The 19,091-nt window shown below is 40.3% G+C and overlaps 2 protein-coding genes across 2 annotated transcripts in view; both read right to left on the bottom strand.

Moving 5' to 3' along the window:
- The window catches only part of Ccdc34 (coiled-coil domain containing 34), a 35,377-nt gene extending 26,906 nt beyond the window's left edge, over positions 1–8,471 (bottom strand). Inside the window, exons 1-2 of the mRNA XM_032903869.1 lie at positions 8,062–8,471; positions 4,313–4,448 (exon numbers count right to left, since the gene is read on the bottom strand). Coding sequence (XP_032759760.1) covers positions 4,313–4,448; positions 8,062–8,408 — 483 coding nt within the window. The 5' untranslated portion in view covers positions 8,409–8,471. The remainder of the gene's footprint in view (positions 1–4,312; positions 4,449–8,061) is intronic.
- Positions 8,472–11,585: 3,114 nt separating this feature from the next.
- Positions 11,586–19,091, bottom strand: part of Lgr4 (leucine rich repeat containing G protein-coupled receptor 4) — a 96,373-nt gene continuing 88,867 nt past the window's right edge. The window contains exons 15-18 of the mRNA XM_032903868.1: positions 18,482–18,607; positions 17,567–17,682; positions 17,130–17,213; positions 11,586–14,592 (exon numbers count right to left, since the gene is read on the bottom strand). Coding sequence (XP_032759759.1) covers positions 13,316–14,592; positions 17,130–17,213; positions 17,567–17,682; positions 18,482–18,607 — 1,603 coding nt within the window. The 3' untranslated portion in view covers positions 11,586–13,315. The remainder of the gene's footprint in view (positions 14,593–17,129; positions 17,214–17,566; positions 17,683–18,481; positions 18,608–19,091) is intronic.

Raw genomic sequence — 19,091 nt, 5'->3', positions numbered from 1 at the left:
AGCAGAGATTAGAAACAATGACTTCATGAAATTTCCAGGCAAATGGATAGAACTAGAAAATATCCTAAGTGAGGTAACCCAGCCACAAAAGAACACACATGGTATGTACTCACTAATAATTGGATATTAGCCCCAAAGCCCACAATGCTCATAATATAACCCACAGAACATATGGAGAAGGAAGACCAGAGTGTGGATGCTGCAGTCCTGCATTGAAGGGGACACAGGATCATTGTGGGAGGTGGAGGGAAAAGGGACTAGGAAGGAAGAAAGGAGGAAATAGGGTGGCAACCTATTCAGGATCTGGAGATGTGAGAGAGGTATAGAGGGCCAGGAAATCGAACAAAAATATGTAGCAGGGAGGACAAGGAACTAGGGATAGCCCCCGGAGGGTCCCAGACACCAGGGACCTGAGAGACTCCCAGGACCCATTGGGGATGACTTTAGTTGAATTGCACAGAGAAGGGGGGGGGGATAGATCCTGTAGAGACCTCCTCCAGCAGATAGGCATGGAGCCCAGTTAAGGGATGGGGACACCCAACCATCTCAACATTTTTAACCCAGAAATGTTCCTTTCCAAATGAAAAACAGGGACAAAAAAAATGGAAGAGAGACTGAAGGAAGGACCAAGCAGGGACTGCCCCACCTGGGGATCCATCATGTCTGCAGATAGCAAACCCAACCCTGTTGCTGTGGTCAAGAGGTGCTTGTTGACAGGAACCTGGTGTAGCAGTTACTGAGGAAGTACAGCCAGCAAGTGACCAATGCAGATGTGGATACTTAGAGCCAACCATCAGACTGAGCTCAGGTAACCTGGTTGGGGAGCTACAGGAAGGTCTGGAGGAGCAGAGGAGAATTGAAAACCCATTGGAAGAATAACATAGGCTGGCCTGACCACCCAGTTCTCCCAGAGTCTAGACCACCAATCAAGGAGTGTAGCTGGAGGGATCCATGGCTCCAGATACATATGTAGCAGAAAATGGCCTTGCCTGACAGCAACAGGAGGGGAGGCCCTTGGTTCCTGGGAGGCTTGATGCCCCAGAGTAGGTAGATGCTGGAGGCATGTGGTAGGAAAGTGTGGGTGGGTGGGGGAGAACTCCTACAGGCAAAGGGGAGGGGGAGGGGGGCTGGTGAAGGGGGTAGGAAAGTAGGACATCATGGGATGGGGTTTTGAGGGAGGAGATAACTGGGAAGTGGGATATCATGAGATATAAACAAATGGAATGATTAATTTTTTTTAAAAAAAGGTCATCATTCTATAACAAACGTGCAATAATTAAATAAATAAATAGTTAAGCCAACTGTGGTAGTCTACAAGTGAAATCTCAGCATTTGGAAGGCTGAAGCAGAAACATTAAGGTTGGGGTCAGTTGGGATGGCACAGCAACTTTAAGATCCTAGGATATGAAAAAAAAACAGACTGACTCAAAATTGTCAAAAAAGTAAATAAATATTAAGGCTGACTCATTTGTTTCTAAAATATATCTTGATATTGTGAAGAAAGGCATTTATATTGGAAATCAATTCAGTCCTAACTTTTCTACTAAGTGAAACGTTAACCAATTACTTCTGTCTTCCTGATTTTTAGCTTTAGTAGGAATCTCAGATACACTATTCCTTCCTGTAGTTTAAGAAAAAAAGATCTGGGGACAGGAAATGGCTCTGTGGTTAAGAGCACCTGATTCGCCTTTCAGAGGTTCTGAGTTCAATTCCCAGCAACCACATGGTGGCTCACAAACATCTGTAATGGGATCTGATGCCCTCTTCCAGTGTGCACGAAGACAGAGCACTCATACAGAAAAACACACAAACAAACATTTTAAAAATCTGTGCTTCTGGGGTTGGGGATTTAGCTCAGTGGTAGAGCGCTTGCCTAGCAAGCGCAAGGCCCTGGGTTCAGTCTCTGTTCCCGGAAAAAAAAAAAAAAAATCTGTGCTTCTTATGATATAGATTATAAAATCAAAGAGGCAATGCAGTAAGTAAGGAAAGCAGGAAATAAAACAAAATGAAAGGCATGAAAAATCTACTGATTACAACTCAGAATAAGCTTACACAGCAGTCAAACAAAATCTGGGCAAATGTGACACACACCTTGAATCCCCGCCCTTGGGAGTCAGAAGCAGGTGGATCTCTATTTGTTCAAGAAAGGGCTGGTCTACAAGGAAAGTTCTAGGACAGCCAAAACTACACAAAGAAAACCTGTCTCAAACAACCAAAAAAAAAACCAAAAAACCACTCAGACAAAAATACCTTAGTCATGTCAGAGTAATAAGGCAGCACAAAAATGCTAAGTAATCTAAAACATGAAAAGGATTTAACCCTTACAAATAATTATAGCCTTCTGTATGTTTAATTATTGTGGCATGGATTTTATATTATTATAATTTGTTCTCGAAACAGCTTTTCATAGTAATTATCGGCTTTCATACTGAATAATATCTAACTTGTACTGAGCATTTTCTACCCTCAGCCATAACCCAACAGTGTGCTCTCCCTTTCATCAAAGCACGGAAGAACCTACTCAGTCTTAAGTTTTGAAAATAGAAAGTATGGCTCAAGTGCATGCTATTAACTACTCTGCTGCTAAGGTCTGCTTGTGGATGAAGAAATCAGGGCCAAAAGAATGTAAGCAACTCTCCACATTAAAATTCAGCTTTGTTCTATATGACTCCACAGACCAGGCACGCTTACTCTAATTATGAACCTTCTTTATATACCAAGTAAAAATGATTTGAAGTAACTCCTTTGTCTTAGTAAGTGACTTGTAGTGAGGGTCCAGACAAAGCCATGAACACCCCAGTGTTCACCACAAAACAAAACTGTGAATCTAATATCAATTCAATGGGCTAAAAACAAATAAAACCAAAATACAGTACCAGCTATTGCACAAAACTGCGACATTTCAGATATATGTATACACATATTCATTTTCTGTATAATAAAAAGAACACACTTGTTACTATGGACAAGTATTTCTATTGATTTCTTTTATTTTAACTCCCCCAGGATGACCTTGAACTTCTGATCCTTCAAACTCTACCTCCCAGATACTGGAAATGCAGTTGGGAAACAGGCATGTGCCATCACACCTCTCTGATTTATGCCATTCTGGAAAAGGATCCCTGGGCTTCATGAATGCTAGGTTAGCATTCTACCAATTAAGCTATATCTTCAGCCGGGAACAAGTATTTTTAATATATTGAACCTATGGATATAGGTCAGTAGCAGATTGTTTGTCTAGCATGTAGACGGTCCTAGATTTCATTCCCAGTACTGGGGGCAGGGTGAGCGGTGGCAAGGCTAATAAAATAGGATGAGACTCTTGTTTGGATCTCAAAATACAAGTTAATATGCAAAATAAATAAAAAAGCATTAAGAAGATCATGATGGCAATGATACAAATAATATCAATAAAACCAAAACCAGTCATTTTCATGCTTCATTTCACTTAGTCTTTATAAAAATCCAGTGATGTGTACAATTTCAACTGTCTTGTATAGATGGAGAAGTTAAAGCACAAAAGTTTAAATAACTTAGCAATGCCAACCAGCAAGTGAGAAGGCTGTAAGGTGAAAAGGCTGTAACTGGGGCTCTTACTAAGCCTTCCTAATACCAACCACAAGGTCTTTTTAAAGTCCTGTTAATAAGGAAGGGCTTCCCTCACAGTGTGCTTTTCCAGGAATTGATTTACATTCTAGAAAACAGAGTAGTGTGTAATAGCAAACTACTGAATGGAATGGTACCTACAACCATTTGAGTTATGCCATGTCTCCTGACTTGTTACTTTCTACCTAGCAAGAAATTCAACACAAAAATAGTTTTAAAACTGATAAGGAAAACTTGTTCTAATACTATAAAGGCTTTAGTCTCTATGATTTTACTGTTAACATGGTTACAAACAGATGAAAATAAAATCTCTACACAGTAAACACATTTTGATACATATTTAATACATCCTATATATAATCAGGAAGTCACTTTAAAATGATATTATTAAAAAGTATTTAATTAGGATTAGGAGTGTAACGCAAAGGTGAGAGCACTTGCCTTCATGTTCAATTCTCAGAACAAAAAAAATGTTTTCAAGGATATGGAAATATATTAATATCTAACAGGAAAAAATGCAGGTTAGAGGAGAGCTTGATTCTATTTTCTTCAAAATAAGAGCACCCTTTAATATTCTCTAGCTATGTTTGAATATGAAGATTCATATGTTCGTGGTTATGCACAACCTTGATTCCAGCACCGAGGAAGCAGAGACAGGTGGATCTACGAGCTCAGGATTCAGTGAAGAGATCATTGTTCAGTTTACCTCCAGAACTTTCTGTTGTAGCCGGCCACGCTCTTCCTTTTCTTTGCCAACAAACCACATCTCCCATGGTGTCAGACTGCTTTCCTGTAACAGCACTTGCTTCTCTTCTTGTTTGTCCTGGGACTCAACTTCACAGCTACAAGAAAGAGAAGGGGAAAACTTACTACAGAGAACTCTTCCCACTCAGAAACACGAAGCTGTGCAATGAAAGCAAAAACGTAGTCCAAACAGTTTCACTTTTACAAGTCCATTTGACTCTGGCTAGCCATCCACCTGCACTTACTTCTAAAACCATACTACTTAAGAACCCGTGGGAGTGTCCCAAACCAATCTATCGGCCTCAGTTTCAGCATTGCTGATTTTCTTTTAATTATTCCTAAAAATCCTACTTGGACAGCTAATTACTACATGTAATCCTAACCAGACCTTTTCCCATCCTTAACAGTATTTTGGAAAAAACAATGTGTATACATACAGAGCAAATACAAAACAAAAATATGTTAACAACCAGGGATTTCTGGTTAAAGGAGGAAACAGATATTTGTTAAGTTCTCTTTCAAATTTTTCTAAGCTTGAAATTGTTTTAAAATTAAAAGTTTCAAAGAAATAATACTTGTCTGTTACTATGGCTTTTTTTCTTTGTTTTCTCTAATTTTTCATGCTTGAAATTGAACCCAGGGACTGGAACAAACTAAGTATTACAGTTGATTGCCTTTGCTAGTTTCTTAGTGAATCTACAACTCTTCAGGCTATCGGTCTCCTGTCAGTCTCCATTCCTACCATGTGTCTTAAATCTAAGAGCAGAGCATCCTGGGTAATGCATAATGCTCACAAGACTTAGAGAAAGCTTAATGGCCAGATTCCATGGAAGAGACTAATCAGGGTCCAAAACAGAATGTGTGTCTGTATGTACATGTTTGTACATGAGTACAGTGCCAACAGAGGCCAGAAGAGTGTGTTAGTTACATGTCCTGAAACTGGGTTATAAGCAAGTTGTGAACATCAGCTGGGTACTCGAATCATGTTCTCTATAACATCAGTGTGTCTTCTTAACTACTGAGCCATCTCTACAGCCTCCTTTAAAAACAAACAAAAAAATTGTGGTGCTGATGATTAAATCCAATATTTATCTTAGCATTCTGCCAGATGCATCCCCCTCACTCCTAAAATCTAGTTTATTATAGACCGTAGTTCCTTGTGTTTTTAGTGTTCCTCCTAGCAAACAATGGCCTCATCAACTCTGTTATGTAATTTTCTCTACTTCATAGATTACGTTTACTCATTTTCCTGTTATTATTCATTTATTCACACCCTTATAGAATCTGTATTCTGGAAGGAAAGAGACACTGCTGATATATATTATTTATACGGTTCCTTCTTTCTCAGTCTTGCAGAATGACTTTATCTTGTCCTGTATCGTCTCATTACATCTTCTTAGTCCCACATCAGTAATATAGCTCAGACCTCTATCTTGGATTCCAGACTTGTTCCCAATTATCCAGCTAATAAAGTTAGTACAAAATAAATCCAATCATTTGTGCACTTATCCCAGCCTCTCAATAAAAGTTCACTTCTCTTCCAATCCTTAGTGAAGAGTACCCACACCTACCCAGTCACCAAAACCAGAAACTTCCATTTTTAGCTCCACATCCTACATATACATGGACACTTGTGGTAACAAATCTCTAGTCTTCTGTTTTTTCAAGCCATTCTCTTCTCCAACCTTACAATAAATAGTCTTTTCCCTTTCTTTCGAACCACTCTAACAGCTGTGTCCAGGTTCACCCCTTAGCTGAATCCTTGGATCACTGCAAACATTCTTCCGTGAGGCTTTTACCTTCAGCATAAAACCCAGACTCCTGAGTGGGCTCCTTCTTCAGCAAACTGATCAGACTTATTTCTGCTTTGCTGAACTGCAGGTAGATGAATGTGTCACGCCTCTGTGCTGTCTCTAGCTTTGCCCTAAAAGTGAAATTCCTTTCCTGTATCCACAAAACATGATAAATCTTTATCATTTTTTTTCAGATGTAGTCTTACCTAGTCCTTTAAGTAAGGACTAAAGTGTGAAAGCAGGCTAAAAATAGGTCCTATCGGCTCATTCAGGCTTTGACTGAGACCCGAATAGGCCTAGTTCTTCCCTAGCTGGCTCTCTAATGGTTAGTTTCTTTGGCTCCTGGAAGCAAACACAAGTCTCAGTAGCTGACATGTATTCTGACGGCTTTATTCACAGTGTTGTTAAACTACGACACACTGCTTGGTTCTTCTGAATATTAATTAGAAGGTATTCACCACAGCCTGCAAATTTATTTTTAAAATGTTAAGTCCGCACTGTCCTTGTGAAAAGACTCCTAAAATTCTAATTGAAAACTCTACTAGGAAAATCAGGGGAAGCCTATTTCTTGTTGCTATTAGCAGTCTGGAAGAGTGGCTTACTCACTTGTTCTTTGTGACCTCCACCCTCACTGCTGTAAACTTTCACTTCTCACCCTTACAAAGTTGTCCTTCCATGTGAGTGACTTTGTATTTGACTAATTCTTTATATGAATGCCTTAGACTGAGTGGGGACTATCTTACTAATTAAATAAAAAGCACAGCCTTGCTGGCAGCAATTTCCTAACTCTCCTGTACTATGCCTGACACGGCTTGACAATCAGAACCTTGCAAATGCTTCCTGAAGATGCCACAAGGAATATATCCTAGAACAAAGCTGTCTTAGAAGGATTCCTACAGGGGCAGGCCCTTTGTTCCAGTTTACACAGTAATGAGTACGTAAGAGTACGAAAGAGGTACCTGAGTTCGAAGCCCTGGGCTGCTTGTAACTAGCTGTATGCCTTTGAGGCAGACCCTTTTAAAAGGTTTATTTTTATTTATGAGTACGTATGCACTGTGTGTGAGTTTATTATGTGCAACAAGTGCAGCCATTCAGATGCCAGTACGAGACAGAGAGAGTTAGATTTCCTGGAACTAGAGTTACTGGTGGTTGTGAACCACCTGATAATGAGGGTGCTTGGAAATCGACCTGGGTTGGTGCAAGAGCAGTTAGCCCCCTTAAGCAACGAGCTCTCTCCAGCCCAAGTAGACTTTCTATCTGTATTCTAATACAGTTTTGTTATTTATGAAGTGATTTGGGCTTTCTAGTTCTTGTATACCTTGTTTATGGTCCCCTCTAGCTACACTAATATGTGGCAAAATAGTAAATGTTTGTTGAATGAATCAATGTAAATAAACATTAAGATGGTGTTATTAACCCCCTTGAACACTCACTATTCCATTAAATGTTCTTACACAGGTCAGTTAACCTGTCTCTGCAGAGTACCAACATTACAGGCACCATACTCAGCTCTTTACCTACTTACTACAACCCAGCACTAGCTATAGCACCTACTTACTACTACCCAGCACTAGCTATACATTTTGGTGCTAAATTTATGAAAAAGAGCTGTGGAGTCGATAACGTGGTTTTTGGGGATTTTAAGGAATCCTGGTAGCAAATTTTGTGTGCTTGCGACTGTGTACAGTAAGTTTCTATGAAAACTGAGACTGCAAAACTCGGTCTCAGGAAAAGGAACTAGGAATCATGGGAAATCAATGACCATTGGTAAGAATTTGCCCAGCATCCCAGGATGCAGGTGCTACACAGCCTTTGCGCTGAAAAACAGGAAGTTATAAGGCCGGGGGCAACAAAGCCTTCTGAATCTCATCTCTAAGGAGTCTTGACAAGGGCTGTGAGGGCCGGGCCTTGAGTTTACCTGGAGCGGCCCTGTAACTCCATTCCTTCCAAGCTCTCCACCTTGGCCTCTGACTCACAGGCATCTTCGTCCAGGGCCTCTTCATCCTCCCCCTCACTGTCGTCCTCGCCAAATGGAAAGCTCCGGTGGCCAAGGGGAGACAACAGGGACAGGGTGGAGTTGCTGCAGCTCAGAGACGGCGGCAACAAGCACTCGGTCAACGCCACATCCTCCAGCTCTGGGCCCTGGGAATCCACTATGAGGTCGACGACAAAGCTCGAGGAGGGCCGGAAGCCGGGCTTGCAGCGGGCGAGGTAGCGGGTGCAAGGAACGGGAGAGGCGGCCCGCCAAGGACCCGCCGCCTGCATCAGGCCCGCCAAGTTCAAACGGCCCGAGCAGGGACGGCGTCGCGTTCTCCCAGCAGTCTCCGCGCGCGCACCCTCCGGCCAATCAGCGCCAGCACTAGGCCGTGTTGTCATAGCGACGCTTGTACACCGCAAGGGGCTTTGTCCCGGCTTGCAAAGCTTGGCTTCCAGGTAAGACTGGAAGGCTCCGGACTGACAGCGTCAGCTCCGCGTCTTCCCAAGTTGTCCTGATGCTCTCCAGAGTACTGTTTACTGAGGTGTTGAAGGCCATTTGGTATACGACATGTATGGGTGTCACTAAAGCTGATCCTTTAAAAAGAAAAGGTAGAAGCCCGAAGGAAGCCATGGTTATCTCCCCCTCCCTCATAAAAGGTCAGGATCATTAAAAAACAAAACAAACAAACACCCCTAACACTCGTGATTGATTTTTTTCGTTCATTTGTTCTGTTTTGTTTTTTACATCAGGCTGCAGGCTAGGGACGAGAACTTTATCTGAGCCAAGAATACTCTGGGCACGGTCTCTCAATATATGGGCAGCATCTGTCAATATAATCAGTTTTGTTAGGCTGTGTTAACTTTCTGGCCTTTCAAAGCATTTGTGTCCACACTCCAGCATGTCCATACTAGAGCAGCAGATCACGAACCAACCTTATGATCCATCGTTCTTTTTGTAATGAAAGTTCAAACTGTGATGCAATAAGCATTTTTCTAGGACCTGGAGACACTCTCCTTTAAGGACCAGAGGATCTAGCTGAAGCCCACAAGGAAAAGATGGCAGATATTGCAAGAGGGCTGCTTATTCATGCTCACAAAACTGCATGCATTTGTAAACACAGCTTCTGTCTAGTTCCTAATGCACATTAGTGTAAGAAACATCACAAGTGAAAAATGACAATGACTGACACAACACAAAACTTTAATGATCAAAGATAAAATCTGATGAAGCTTTTATCTGTAGAATTTTCATAGCAAAGTTAGATGTGGTAGAAATATTAGCAACCAAAAGTGAGGCAAAGGTTACAGTGACTGTAAATGACATGCTGGCCTATTTTGTTCAATTTTACAGTAAGAACAATGGTATTGGAAGAAAACTGTTCGACGGATTAAGAAAGGCGATTTACTGGGATTATTGCTATGACTTACTCCAGTTATTCAGTATTGGTACATCTGGTTAAAGTCCTTTGTCAGAAAACACCCTTTGTGTCAGTAACCCAGAAACACTGACACCTTCACCTTACACATTCACAGAGATGGAAGCTTGAGAAACAATTCCCTGTCCTCCAAAAATAACCTAAAGGTTTTGGGGAAGGGAATGGACCTGGCTTTGAACCAGTAGTTTTCCTCTTACTATCCTTAAATAAGCTATTTAACCACAATGATCTTAATTTAATCCTGCCCAAAATAATCTACCCCGTGATCATACTCATTCATCAATCCTCAGCTCCATTCAGGACCTGACACTTACAATGGTAAAGACTCTTGAATTCTAACACTATCCCGCATCGAGTTCCCCGTCATTAGGAATGTTATATACTTTCCTAACCCTCTTAATGTTTTATTAAAGTGTTCTTGATACTCCAGGATCAGTGTGCTCACCAAGAGCATTAGCCTTAAACACTGTAAGGCAGTTACATGGCCTGCTGTGGCTGTTTGAATGTAATAAAGTCACATCTGTGGTCTATATTTACAGTGTTTTTTCATTACTGGGGCTGACAATAGTCCAGATGGGTAGGATTATACAACTGTACAAATTAGCTCTCCCCTTCAGTTATAGGGTGTCGACATAATAGCATCTTACTACTCATTTATTTTCACTCTAATAATATGAGGGTTCTTGAAATTGACATAGAAACTCCCTGCAAAAGTGACCTTTGCTTAAAAATATTTAACTATATTACAAACTAATACCTTTGCAAGTATTCCTTATGGCAATTTTATGGTAGGGATTCAAAAATGTCTTCCTGCACATACTTAAGTATCAACATATGAAATACGTCTTAGCTTGCCTCAAAGTAAAGAAGAGGCAGAAGGTCTGAGGGGCTCAGTGAATGTGAAGATGAAAGTCTCGTCGTTTGCTGGTGACAACTATGGAAGGTGGAAGGTAATTACGCCGTGCTTTTTGCTATAGACATTTCCAACATTCAAAGTTTAACATAAACTCATTACTATCTCCAGAGCAAAGATGAATGAACTGAGGTGGCGGTTCAGTCAGTAAAGTGCCTACCTCAAAGCATAAGCACCTGAGTTCCATTTCCACACCTACATTGGACTGTGATGTGGTGGCACAAGCTTGGGCCAGTCACTAGCTAATCAGGCAGTCTAGCCTAACCAAAGAGTTTCAGATTAACAAGAGAACCTGTCCGAAGTGAGGTGGATAAACTCCCTGAGGATGACAAGTTGTTGTCTGGCATGAGCACACCTTCATACATCCACACTCATGAAGTAATAAAGAAGACCAAGACAATGGCGTTCTGGTTAGGCTCATATGTTTCAAGGATTTACTGAAATTTGCTCTGTTTTACCAACTGTCTTTTCATCTGAAAAATGAGGGTTTTCCTAAGCATCGAGGAAAGTCACTGCATGTACTATCATGCAAATAGTTAATTCTTGCCTTTAGTAGCGAGGTAATGATTACTACTCTCTTAAATACCACAACAATTTGTTTTCTACTATATAGTTTAAGTATGAGATAAAACTTTACTTCTAAATTTCAGTAGTGTCCTAGACTTTAATGATAGCATGAAAATTCTGTTTTCCAATGGTTATTTCCAACATTTCTTTTAATATTCACTAGTTTGAAATTTTAATTTGACTGTATAATACTAAGTACACTTACTAATATACTCAGTTATAAATTAAGAGATGCTAGATTGCTTTATGAACTCTAAATCATTGAAGACATCATATGCAATGCTATATTTCATATCCAATGTCTAGCACAGTTTACCACATACTTTATGTACCTAGTATTCTATTGTTGTTTATTTCGGTTTTTGTTTTGTTTTGTTGGGTTTTTTGAGACACAATCTCTCTATCAAAGCTATGGCTGCCCTGGAACTTACTATGTAGACCAGGCTAGCCTTGAACTCAGGGATCTATCTTCCAACTGCTGGGACTAAGGAATGAGCCACCATACCTGGTCTCTTCTATTTCTTATAGAAAAAATGAAGTTTTCAATAATTTCAATTTTAGGAAGAAAGCCTTTAATTGGGATTTTCTTACCAAGTTATGATTTAATATTTATCAGATGTGTAAATATACAAACATTATATTTATGTTGTAAATAGATGACCTTACAAAATTACAGCACGCAGTAAATAAATCCCTCCCACATTTTGTACAAACTACATGATTTTGATATACAAAGATTCTGTTTTTATTCCACTGACAATGTACAACCAACACTATTTACAATGCAAGGGGAAAAAAATCAAAAACAAAAACATGTTTATAAACCACAATTAAACATTCTGCTACTGGCAGCCACTATAGTTTAGGAGGTAGCTTTAATTAAACAAAATGAACAGAAGCCACATTTCCCAACTCGTGTTCTAAAAATAATTTACACAAGATAAAAATTCATCATATGCACAGTATGTACAGTTTAATCAAACTGCAATCTAGCTTAAGTTTCTGTTTAACCAGTAGAACTAAGATGGCAGTGGGTTTGCTACTGACTGAACACAGTCTGAAGTCTTCTTACAGAAACACATCAGAAGCCTATAGGTAAGAATCAAGTAAATCTTAAAAATGTAAAGACATAGGACAAGCTTTGATTTCCCCCACTCCTGTGTCTTGTTTAACCAAAGCACACAGCATCTGAGCTACTGAATGGTTTTGTTTTTTAAATTACAGTGTGCAAAAAAAGAAAAATATATGGAAGTTCTCATACAACAGCTCACTAAAAAATAAACTTAAGTGCTTTGTGTCTTGATTACTATCAGCTTCTTACAATTACAAGAAAATGACTCGAGTTTGCTTCCTATATAATCAGAATGATAGATAACGTCAATGAATTTGGAAATGTAAGAGCAGCCAGTGACATTAGGGCATGCCAGTTGATGGGGACATTACTTAGAACCATCAAACCCCTTGGATACTATTAAAAGCTCAGTGTTTCTTAGTACTTCAGTCACCTCTACTAAACCCTCATAGCAATTAACCTTTTGCTTTGTCCTAGTACTGTGATTGTAAAACACTGAGGGGGAGCATAAATCACTATGATTTCACCAGAGCAATGTACAATGAACAAAACCAAATGGTCTGCTATTAAAAAAAATCTAACAGCTGTCAATAGTCCTCAAAACATCTTCAGGTTTTAGATTTACAAATCATTTGAACAGAACCTTTAATTTACGGACACAGAAAACACATGAAGGGGACGCCTGTTTGAACTCTTCATAACTCTAGCTGGGAGACAGTCTCTTTTGTGGCCCTGAAGTCAGTCATCCTGAGATTAATGATGAATCATTAGGTGAAATTAGCAAGGCATTTTCTTAGTTTTACAAATTCACATTTTCACTTAAAATATATTAACAGCTGTCCTTTATTTTGTGCTTAATTCAGAAATAGTTTGAACTTTGCACCTGATGGATCAGAAAGAAAGAAAAAAAACCCTAATTTTATATTGCTATGCCATACATCAAACCATTTTCAAGTTGCATTTATTTAGAATAGAGCACACATTACTGGGGCATCACAATTTTTTTTCAACAATTTATAGTTTAGGCACCCATTCTTCACAGATGTCTGATCTGAGAAATAAACTGCCACCTTCCTCCTCTTCTGCATGACACCAGGAAGTGATTCTACAAGTGCTTTCTAGATGAAAGGTCAAAAGACAGATAGCTCCCATGCGAGCACTGTGATTTGGTTGATGGGGAAAAACAGTCGCAGGCAGACACTGGAGTTCAGTCTCTGACTCTCTGTAGATTGTAAGCATAGCGCACCAGAGGGAATCCACGACTCTGGTAGAAACAGGCTCGCCCACAGGCCTGCACCTGGTCAGAGCTGTCTGAGACAAAGGAATCTTCTTCATCTGCATAGTCAGAATGGGCTGACTGTGTACCACAATCAGACCAGTAGGCCTCCGGCCTCTGGCAAGAGGCCACTGTCAACACAGGACAACTGTGCGATTTTATTAAGTGTTTGCACGATACTGGTTTTGTCAAAAGAAATGACTCACAGCAGTCACAGACAGTCAGGTTACCCTGCAAGTGGGAATACATGCCACAGTCATAGTAGAAATCCTGTTCCCCACAACCGCCTTGGCTGCCGATGGAAACTGAAACAGATCCGTGTTTCCTGGTAACACGCCGCTTCAGTAGCTTCCAGTCTTCTTTAAACTTTGGGTTGAAGAAAACGTACAGGACCGGATTCAGGCAAGCAGGCAACGGGAAGAATATCAGTGTAACAGACTTCATTATCTCGGGGCTGATGGAGATTGCTGTGATCAATGGTGCAAATGAGAAAAATGCAACAGGGCAGAAGAAGATGCAGTTTGTGAAGATGAGCCAGGCAACGTGCTTAATCACGCTAGACTGGGAGTTTTCCGACAGGTCCTCCTTCTCTAAGTTGCAGTACAGTTTAGTGTAGATAATGGCCATTAGTAAAAATGCCAGTGAGTTTAATAGCACTAAGGTCACAGTGAATCCTAACGATGGGGTTTCTCCTGTAGGAAACGGCAAACACAAGGGCGATGCAGAATATTGCCCTCCATGGAAAAGGGGGAAGCAGCCTGCCACTGCGGCACCCAGCAAAGCTAAGAGGGCGGCCACCTGGAACTGTCTGAGGTGACTGCTCTTCCCGTGTTTCATCAAATCCTTTGCAAACACGCTTCTTTCCACGGCTGCCAGTGTTAATAGGAATACAGCGCTCTCTGAGGAGAAGACTGCCAGAGACCCGGCTACCTTGCAGCCGCTGCCAGTTTCCCACCAAATGCCAAATTCGGCAAATCGGCCCCAGGACACAGCATCAAGAAAAGTAAGGATGCCAGTATAGATGCCCATGAGTAAGTTAGACACAGAAATCAAGCCTATGAAGAGTTTGGAGGCAGGCAGTGATGAACAAGACGCAAACACTGTTAAAATGACAAGCAGGTTGAAAAGCAAGGCGACCAGGAAAATGAACCACACTGTAAGGCGAATCATCCAGCTTCCCAGTAAATATTCACAGGGCTTGAAAGCACCTAGGAATTAAAAAGAAAGGGTACAGTGAAACACCGTTAGAGTACACTGTGGCTCTTATGGTCTGGCTTAGCAATTAAATCTAGAATAAGCCTGCCACCTGCAAATTGAAAGATTACTACTTCTAAGATATTTTAGTCACAGAAAAAGCTGCCCTAAATTTTTAAAATTAAATATTTGGTAGAGTCACATAGAGGTAACTGAAAATTTGACTTTATATAAAACTAGTACACAGAGCACCACTTACACACACACACACACACAAACCCCACAATATAAGTATATAAAAGGGACTTGGTCCACATATGCAATCTATCAAATGCCTTGCATCTTTTACCAGCCTTCCTTTCAGACCTCTATAGCTTCCATGCTATCCCTTGTGGCTAAACAATGCCTATCCATAGAGATGCACAGCTTATACAGAATTACGCGGTTAATGTATTTAAGCAGCTGCCAGGTATATTGTTGAACTTCAGTAAGTACTAACTCCCCTCTTTTGCTGGTCTCCAAATATTTTATAACTATATATGTACATGTGTATTTGTAAACACATTTGTTTCCATTTTTCAGAAGCAACCTAAGGAGGTAGGTAGTTAACCTGATCTTCAAAGAAACTGACATTTGAAAACCTTAAAATGATGTGACAAAGATTACTTCCTAAGCTAGTATAGCTGCATATGTAAATCAGATATTAACTACTTATAACTACGTTGGAATAAAAACTGTGTGTGTGTGTGTGTGTGTGTGTGTGTGTGTGTGAGAGAGAGAGAGAGAGAGAGAGAGAGAGAGAGAGAGAAAACAAAACTGTTTCAGTGAACAGAAATGTTTGTCTTTTTTTTTTTTTTAAATAGGCTCTTCCTATGTCCTGGCTGTCCTGGAATTTGCTGCGTAGATCAAGCTAGATTTGAACTCACAGAGCTCACCCTGCACCCCGCTTGTGCTTCTCAAAAGTTGGGGTCAAAGGTATAAAGGTTGAACTATTTGTCTTATTAATTTTCACATATTAGTTATATTACAAATGAGTATTTTATTTAAATTTTTAAAATAAAAAAATTTGGCTATAAAGCAGAAGAAAACTATGTATTGTAGTTGACTAAAGGCATATTTTATTCTCAGCAGTCATGAAAAATTATTTATTCAATAAAGAATCTTATTTTATAGTTTTTAAAAAATTACGTATGTATTTATTTAGGGAATATGCATGCATGTATGGAGGTCAGAGGACAAATGCCAGACTTGATTCTCTCCTTCCACCATGCATGAGCTGGGGATAGAACTCAGGACATCAGGCTTGGTATTGACAGTTAAGTGCCCTTATCCCTGAGACATTTCACCAGGTCCCTCTTAAATCATATAAACCAATTCTACACCTTTTGATTTCCAGATATCATAAACTTTTTTTATTATTTTGTACTGCTGTTGGGAAGTTCTACAAGAAAGCACTTTAATTGCCTTAATTTAAATTCTAAGTCAGAACTCAGCCCTCTTTAAAAGAAGAGCAGAGCTGGGAAGGTAACACACCTTTAATCCCAGCACTCTGGAGACAGAGGTAGATGATTTCCGAGTTGGAGCCAGCCTGGACTACATAGAGAGTTCCAGGCAAGCCAGAGATATATGGTGAAAGCCTGTGTCAAACAAAACAAGTAACCCCCCACACACACACACACACACAACACAAAGCGGATGAAAAGTCCTCTGACAAGAACAACATCCTCTGGGAACTGTTTCTCATATGGGTGGAGCCACTTTTCCTAACAGTTAGACTGTCCTTGGAAGCCTACAGCTTCCTTCAGGAGGCATTTGATTCTACAGAAGGATGACGTACACCAGACTGCTTCTGTCTTAGCTTATCCATCAGTCTGTGTTTCTGTAGCTTAGCTGTGGAGAAATCCATCTATTTGTAAATTAGGGAGAATATGTCATTATAATCCCAACCAAGTATGTGACATCAATTTAATAACTTTCCCCAAATGAGTAAGATCAAAAAAAGCAAAAATTTACATTAGAAGAAATTAAGGAGCTAGGAAGATAGTCCAGCTGGTAAAGTGCCTGCTGCATGAGAATGTGGACCAGAGTTTGGGTCACCAACAACCTCATAAAAAGCCTGGCACAATGCCACGGTCTGTTACTCCAGCACTGGAGGAGGTGGGGGTAGGCAGGTGGATCCTCACTGCTCACTGGGCAGACAGGCTAGCCAAACCAATGCTACCCAAGTTTAGTAAAATCTGACTCAAACACTGTGATGCGAGCAAATGAAAGACACCTGACATTGACCCCTGGCCTACACACACACACACACACACACACACACACACACACATATGTTGCACACACCCACATGAGCGCATCCCTGCTGAACCCCACGGTGACATACAGAACTGATTTTATAAAAGAACAGTAGGCTTAGTTTGAAAAATGGCCCTTGTAGGTCATGTAATCCCTCCCCTACTGTAGAAACCACATCCATCTGGACCCTATCGGTCTATTCACCCAATCTCACTTAAGGTGAGACATCACAGCCATGGAGGTTGGGCACTACCTGTTGAAGGTGTACAGTGGATAATTATTTGGCTGTGTTCTTCGTTCTCAGCAGTGCTGGTGACATTTGCTGCATCTGTAGCACCTAAATATAAAGCACATCACATTTAAATGGTACACACTTCAAAAGGACCGATTTCCCTACATTATTTCTTCTACGTCACTAGTGCAAGATCAGCTTCTTTGAGGCTTGATAACATTAAGTATTGGGGGAGGAGGTCAGGGGTAATGTGGAGGGCATTAGGTTGGGATACAAACAAGATACATTTTATCCATGTATAAAATTGTCAAAGTATATAGAAAATACTGTTTTTTCTGCAGGTAACAAAGTAAACACTACTTTCCCCACAGATTTGCGCTGATCCTTTCAAAATGATTACAACACAGACAGGTTGATGAATGCTTTGGAAATTCTCTATCAAGAGTGCACACACTTGCCTTTCTCTTTTGTCACACTGTGTTCTTGGGGGCTGTTATCTTCTGTGTTTAAATTTGCATAAGAGTCACACCCCCAAAATGCACAACACTGATAAGCATATGGTACTGATAGAGACCTGGGAAAAGAATTGTAAAACACACACTGAGTATCAGATCCGCAGGCAGACAGGACTTGAAAAACACTGAACCTAGCCAAGTCGCCAGTAACACCTGGCACATGCCTTAGACTGGCTGTGTGTCCTCTCCAGTTTCCTCTGAGTTCTGGTAAACCTCATGAACACAGCTGAAGTTTCCCCCTTCATGAGTTGTTTCTTAATACCCAATACAAATCAAGCCATATGTTAAAATTTTATAACCATGCATCAACTTAAAGTAACTATCTCAGTATCCTTTTATACTTGTCTGAACCAAGCCCAGTGTATCATAGGAAATGGAAGCTTATTTAAAATCAATACCCGAGGACATCTGCAGCTCCACAGCATCAGTCAGCTTTGCTCTGCTCATAGAATGAAGTGGACCTATTCTTCTTTGTACAAGAATATGCTTGAGCCCTTTATCTGCTGCATTTCCTGAACACCTACAAATCTGCTGTCTCTAGAACATGTGATGGCACTGTACCAGCTTCCTGTCAGTTTGCACTGAGGACATTTCCAGTATCTTGTTGCTAATGACAAGTCCATTTAAAAAAAAAAAAAAAATTCTGACAAATATCTTTCTGAGCATGTCCAGAGCTTAATTCATGCCCTTGACACCTATGGGATAGTGCTCATATTCTATTTTGATCAACTTTGTAAAGGTAAAGATAGAAAATACTCCTAAACTACAACCAGAAACCACATGAGAAGAAAACCATAAGAGCCTCAGTGATTTGGGGACCACCATAACTAACAGAAAGAAAGAGTGGGCAAAACACACCTGAGATTAGCAAAGTCTCTGGCTGCCAAGGCGTCTTTCAGCTTGAAGTTACCCACAAGCTTTAGTTGATTGAGCCCATTCAGGCCTTCCGTAGGAAATGAAGTTAATTCATTGAAACTTACATCCCTAAAATGCGAAACACACTTCGAGTTAACTCTCTAAGTTATAAATCACATGCAAACATCTCTATCAGGGTACCACAAGGCTCAGCTGGTAAAGGCACTCTGAAAGCTGAAAATCTGTGTTCAATCCCCAGAAACCACACAATAGAAATAGAGAACCCATCCCCAAAGATGTCTTTTTTTTTTTTTTTTTTTTTCAGAGCTGGGACGAACCCAGGGCCTTGGGCTCGCTAGGCAGCTCTACCGCTGAGCTAAATCCCCAACCCCCAAAGATGTCTTTTAACTTCCACATATAGCCTGTGGCACATGCAACACACACACACACACACACACACACACACACACACACACACACACACACACAGAATGAATATAAGATATAAAAAGGAAAATCTGTATTAGCATCATAAATATTAAATATTTATGATTATATAATCTTATCTTTTGTATGTATAATATTTTCTAATATTACATGTAAAATGAAGTTT

Source organism: Rattus rattus, chromosome 5, assembly GCF_011064425.1.
Source record: "Rattus rattus isolate New Zealand chromosome 5, Rrattus_CSIRO_v1, whole genome shotgun sequence".
NCBI lineage: Eukaryota > Metazoa > Chordata > Mammalia > Rodentia > Muridae > Rattus > Rattus rattus.
Note: the sequence above shows the minus strand (reverse complement) of the source record. Positions and strands in the feature narration are given on the sequence as shown.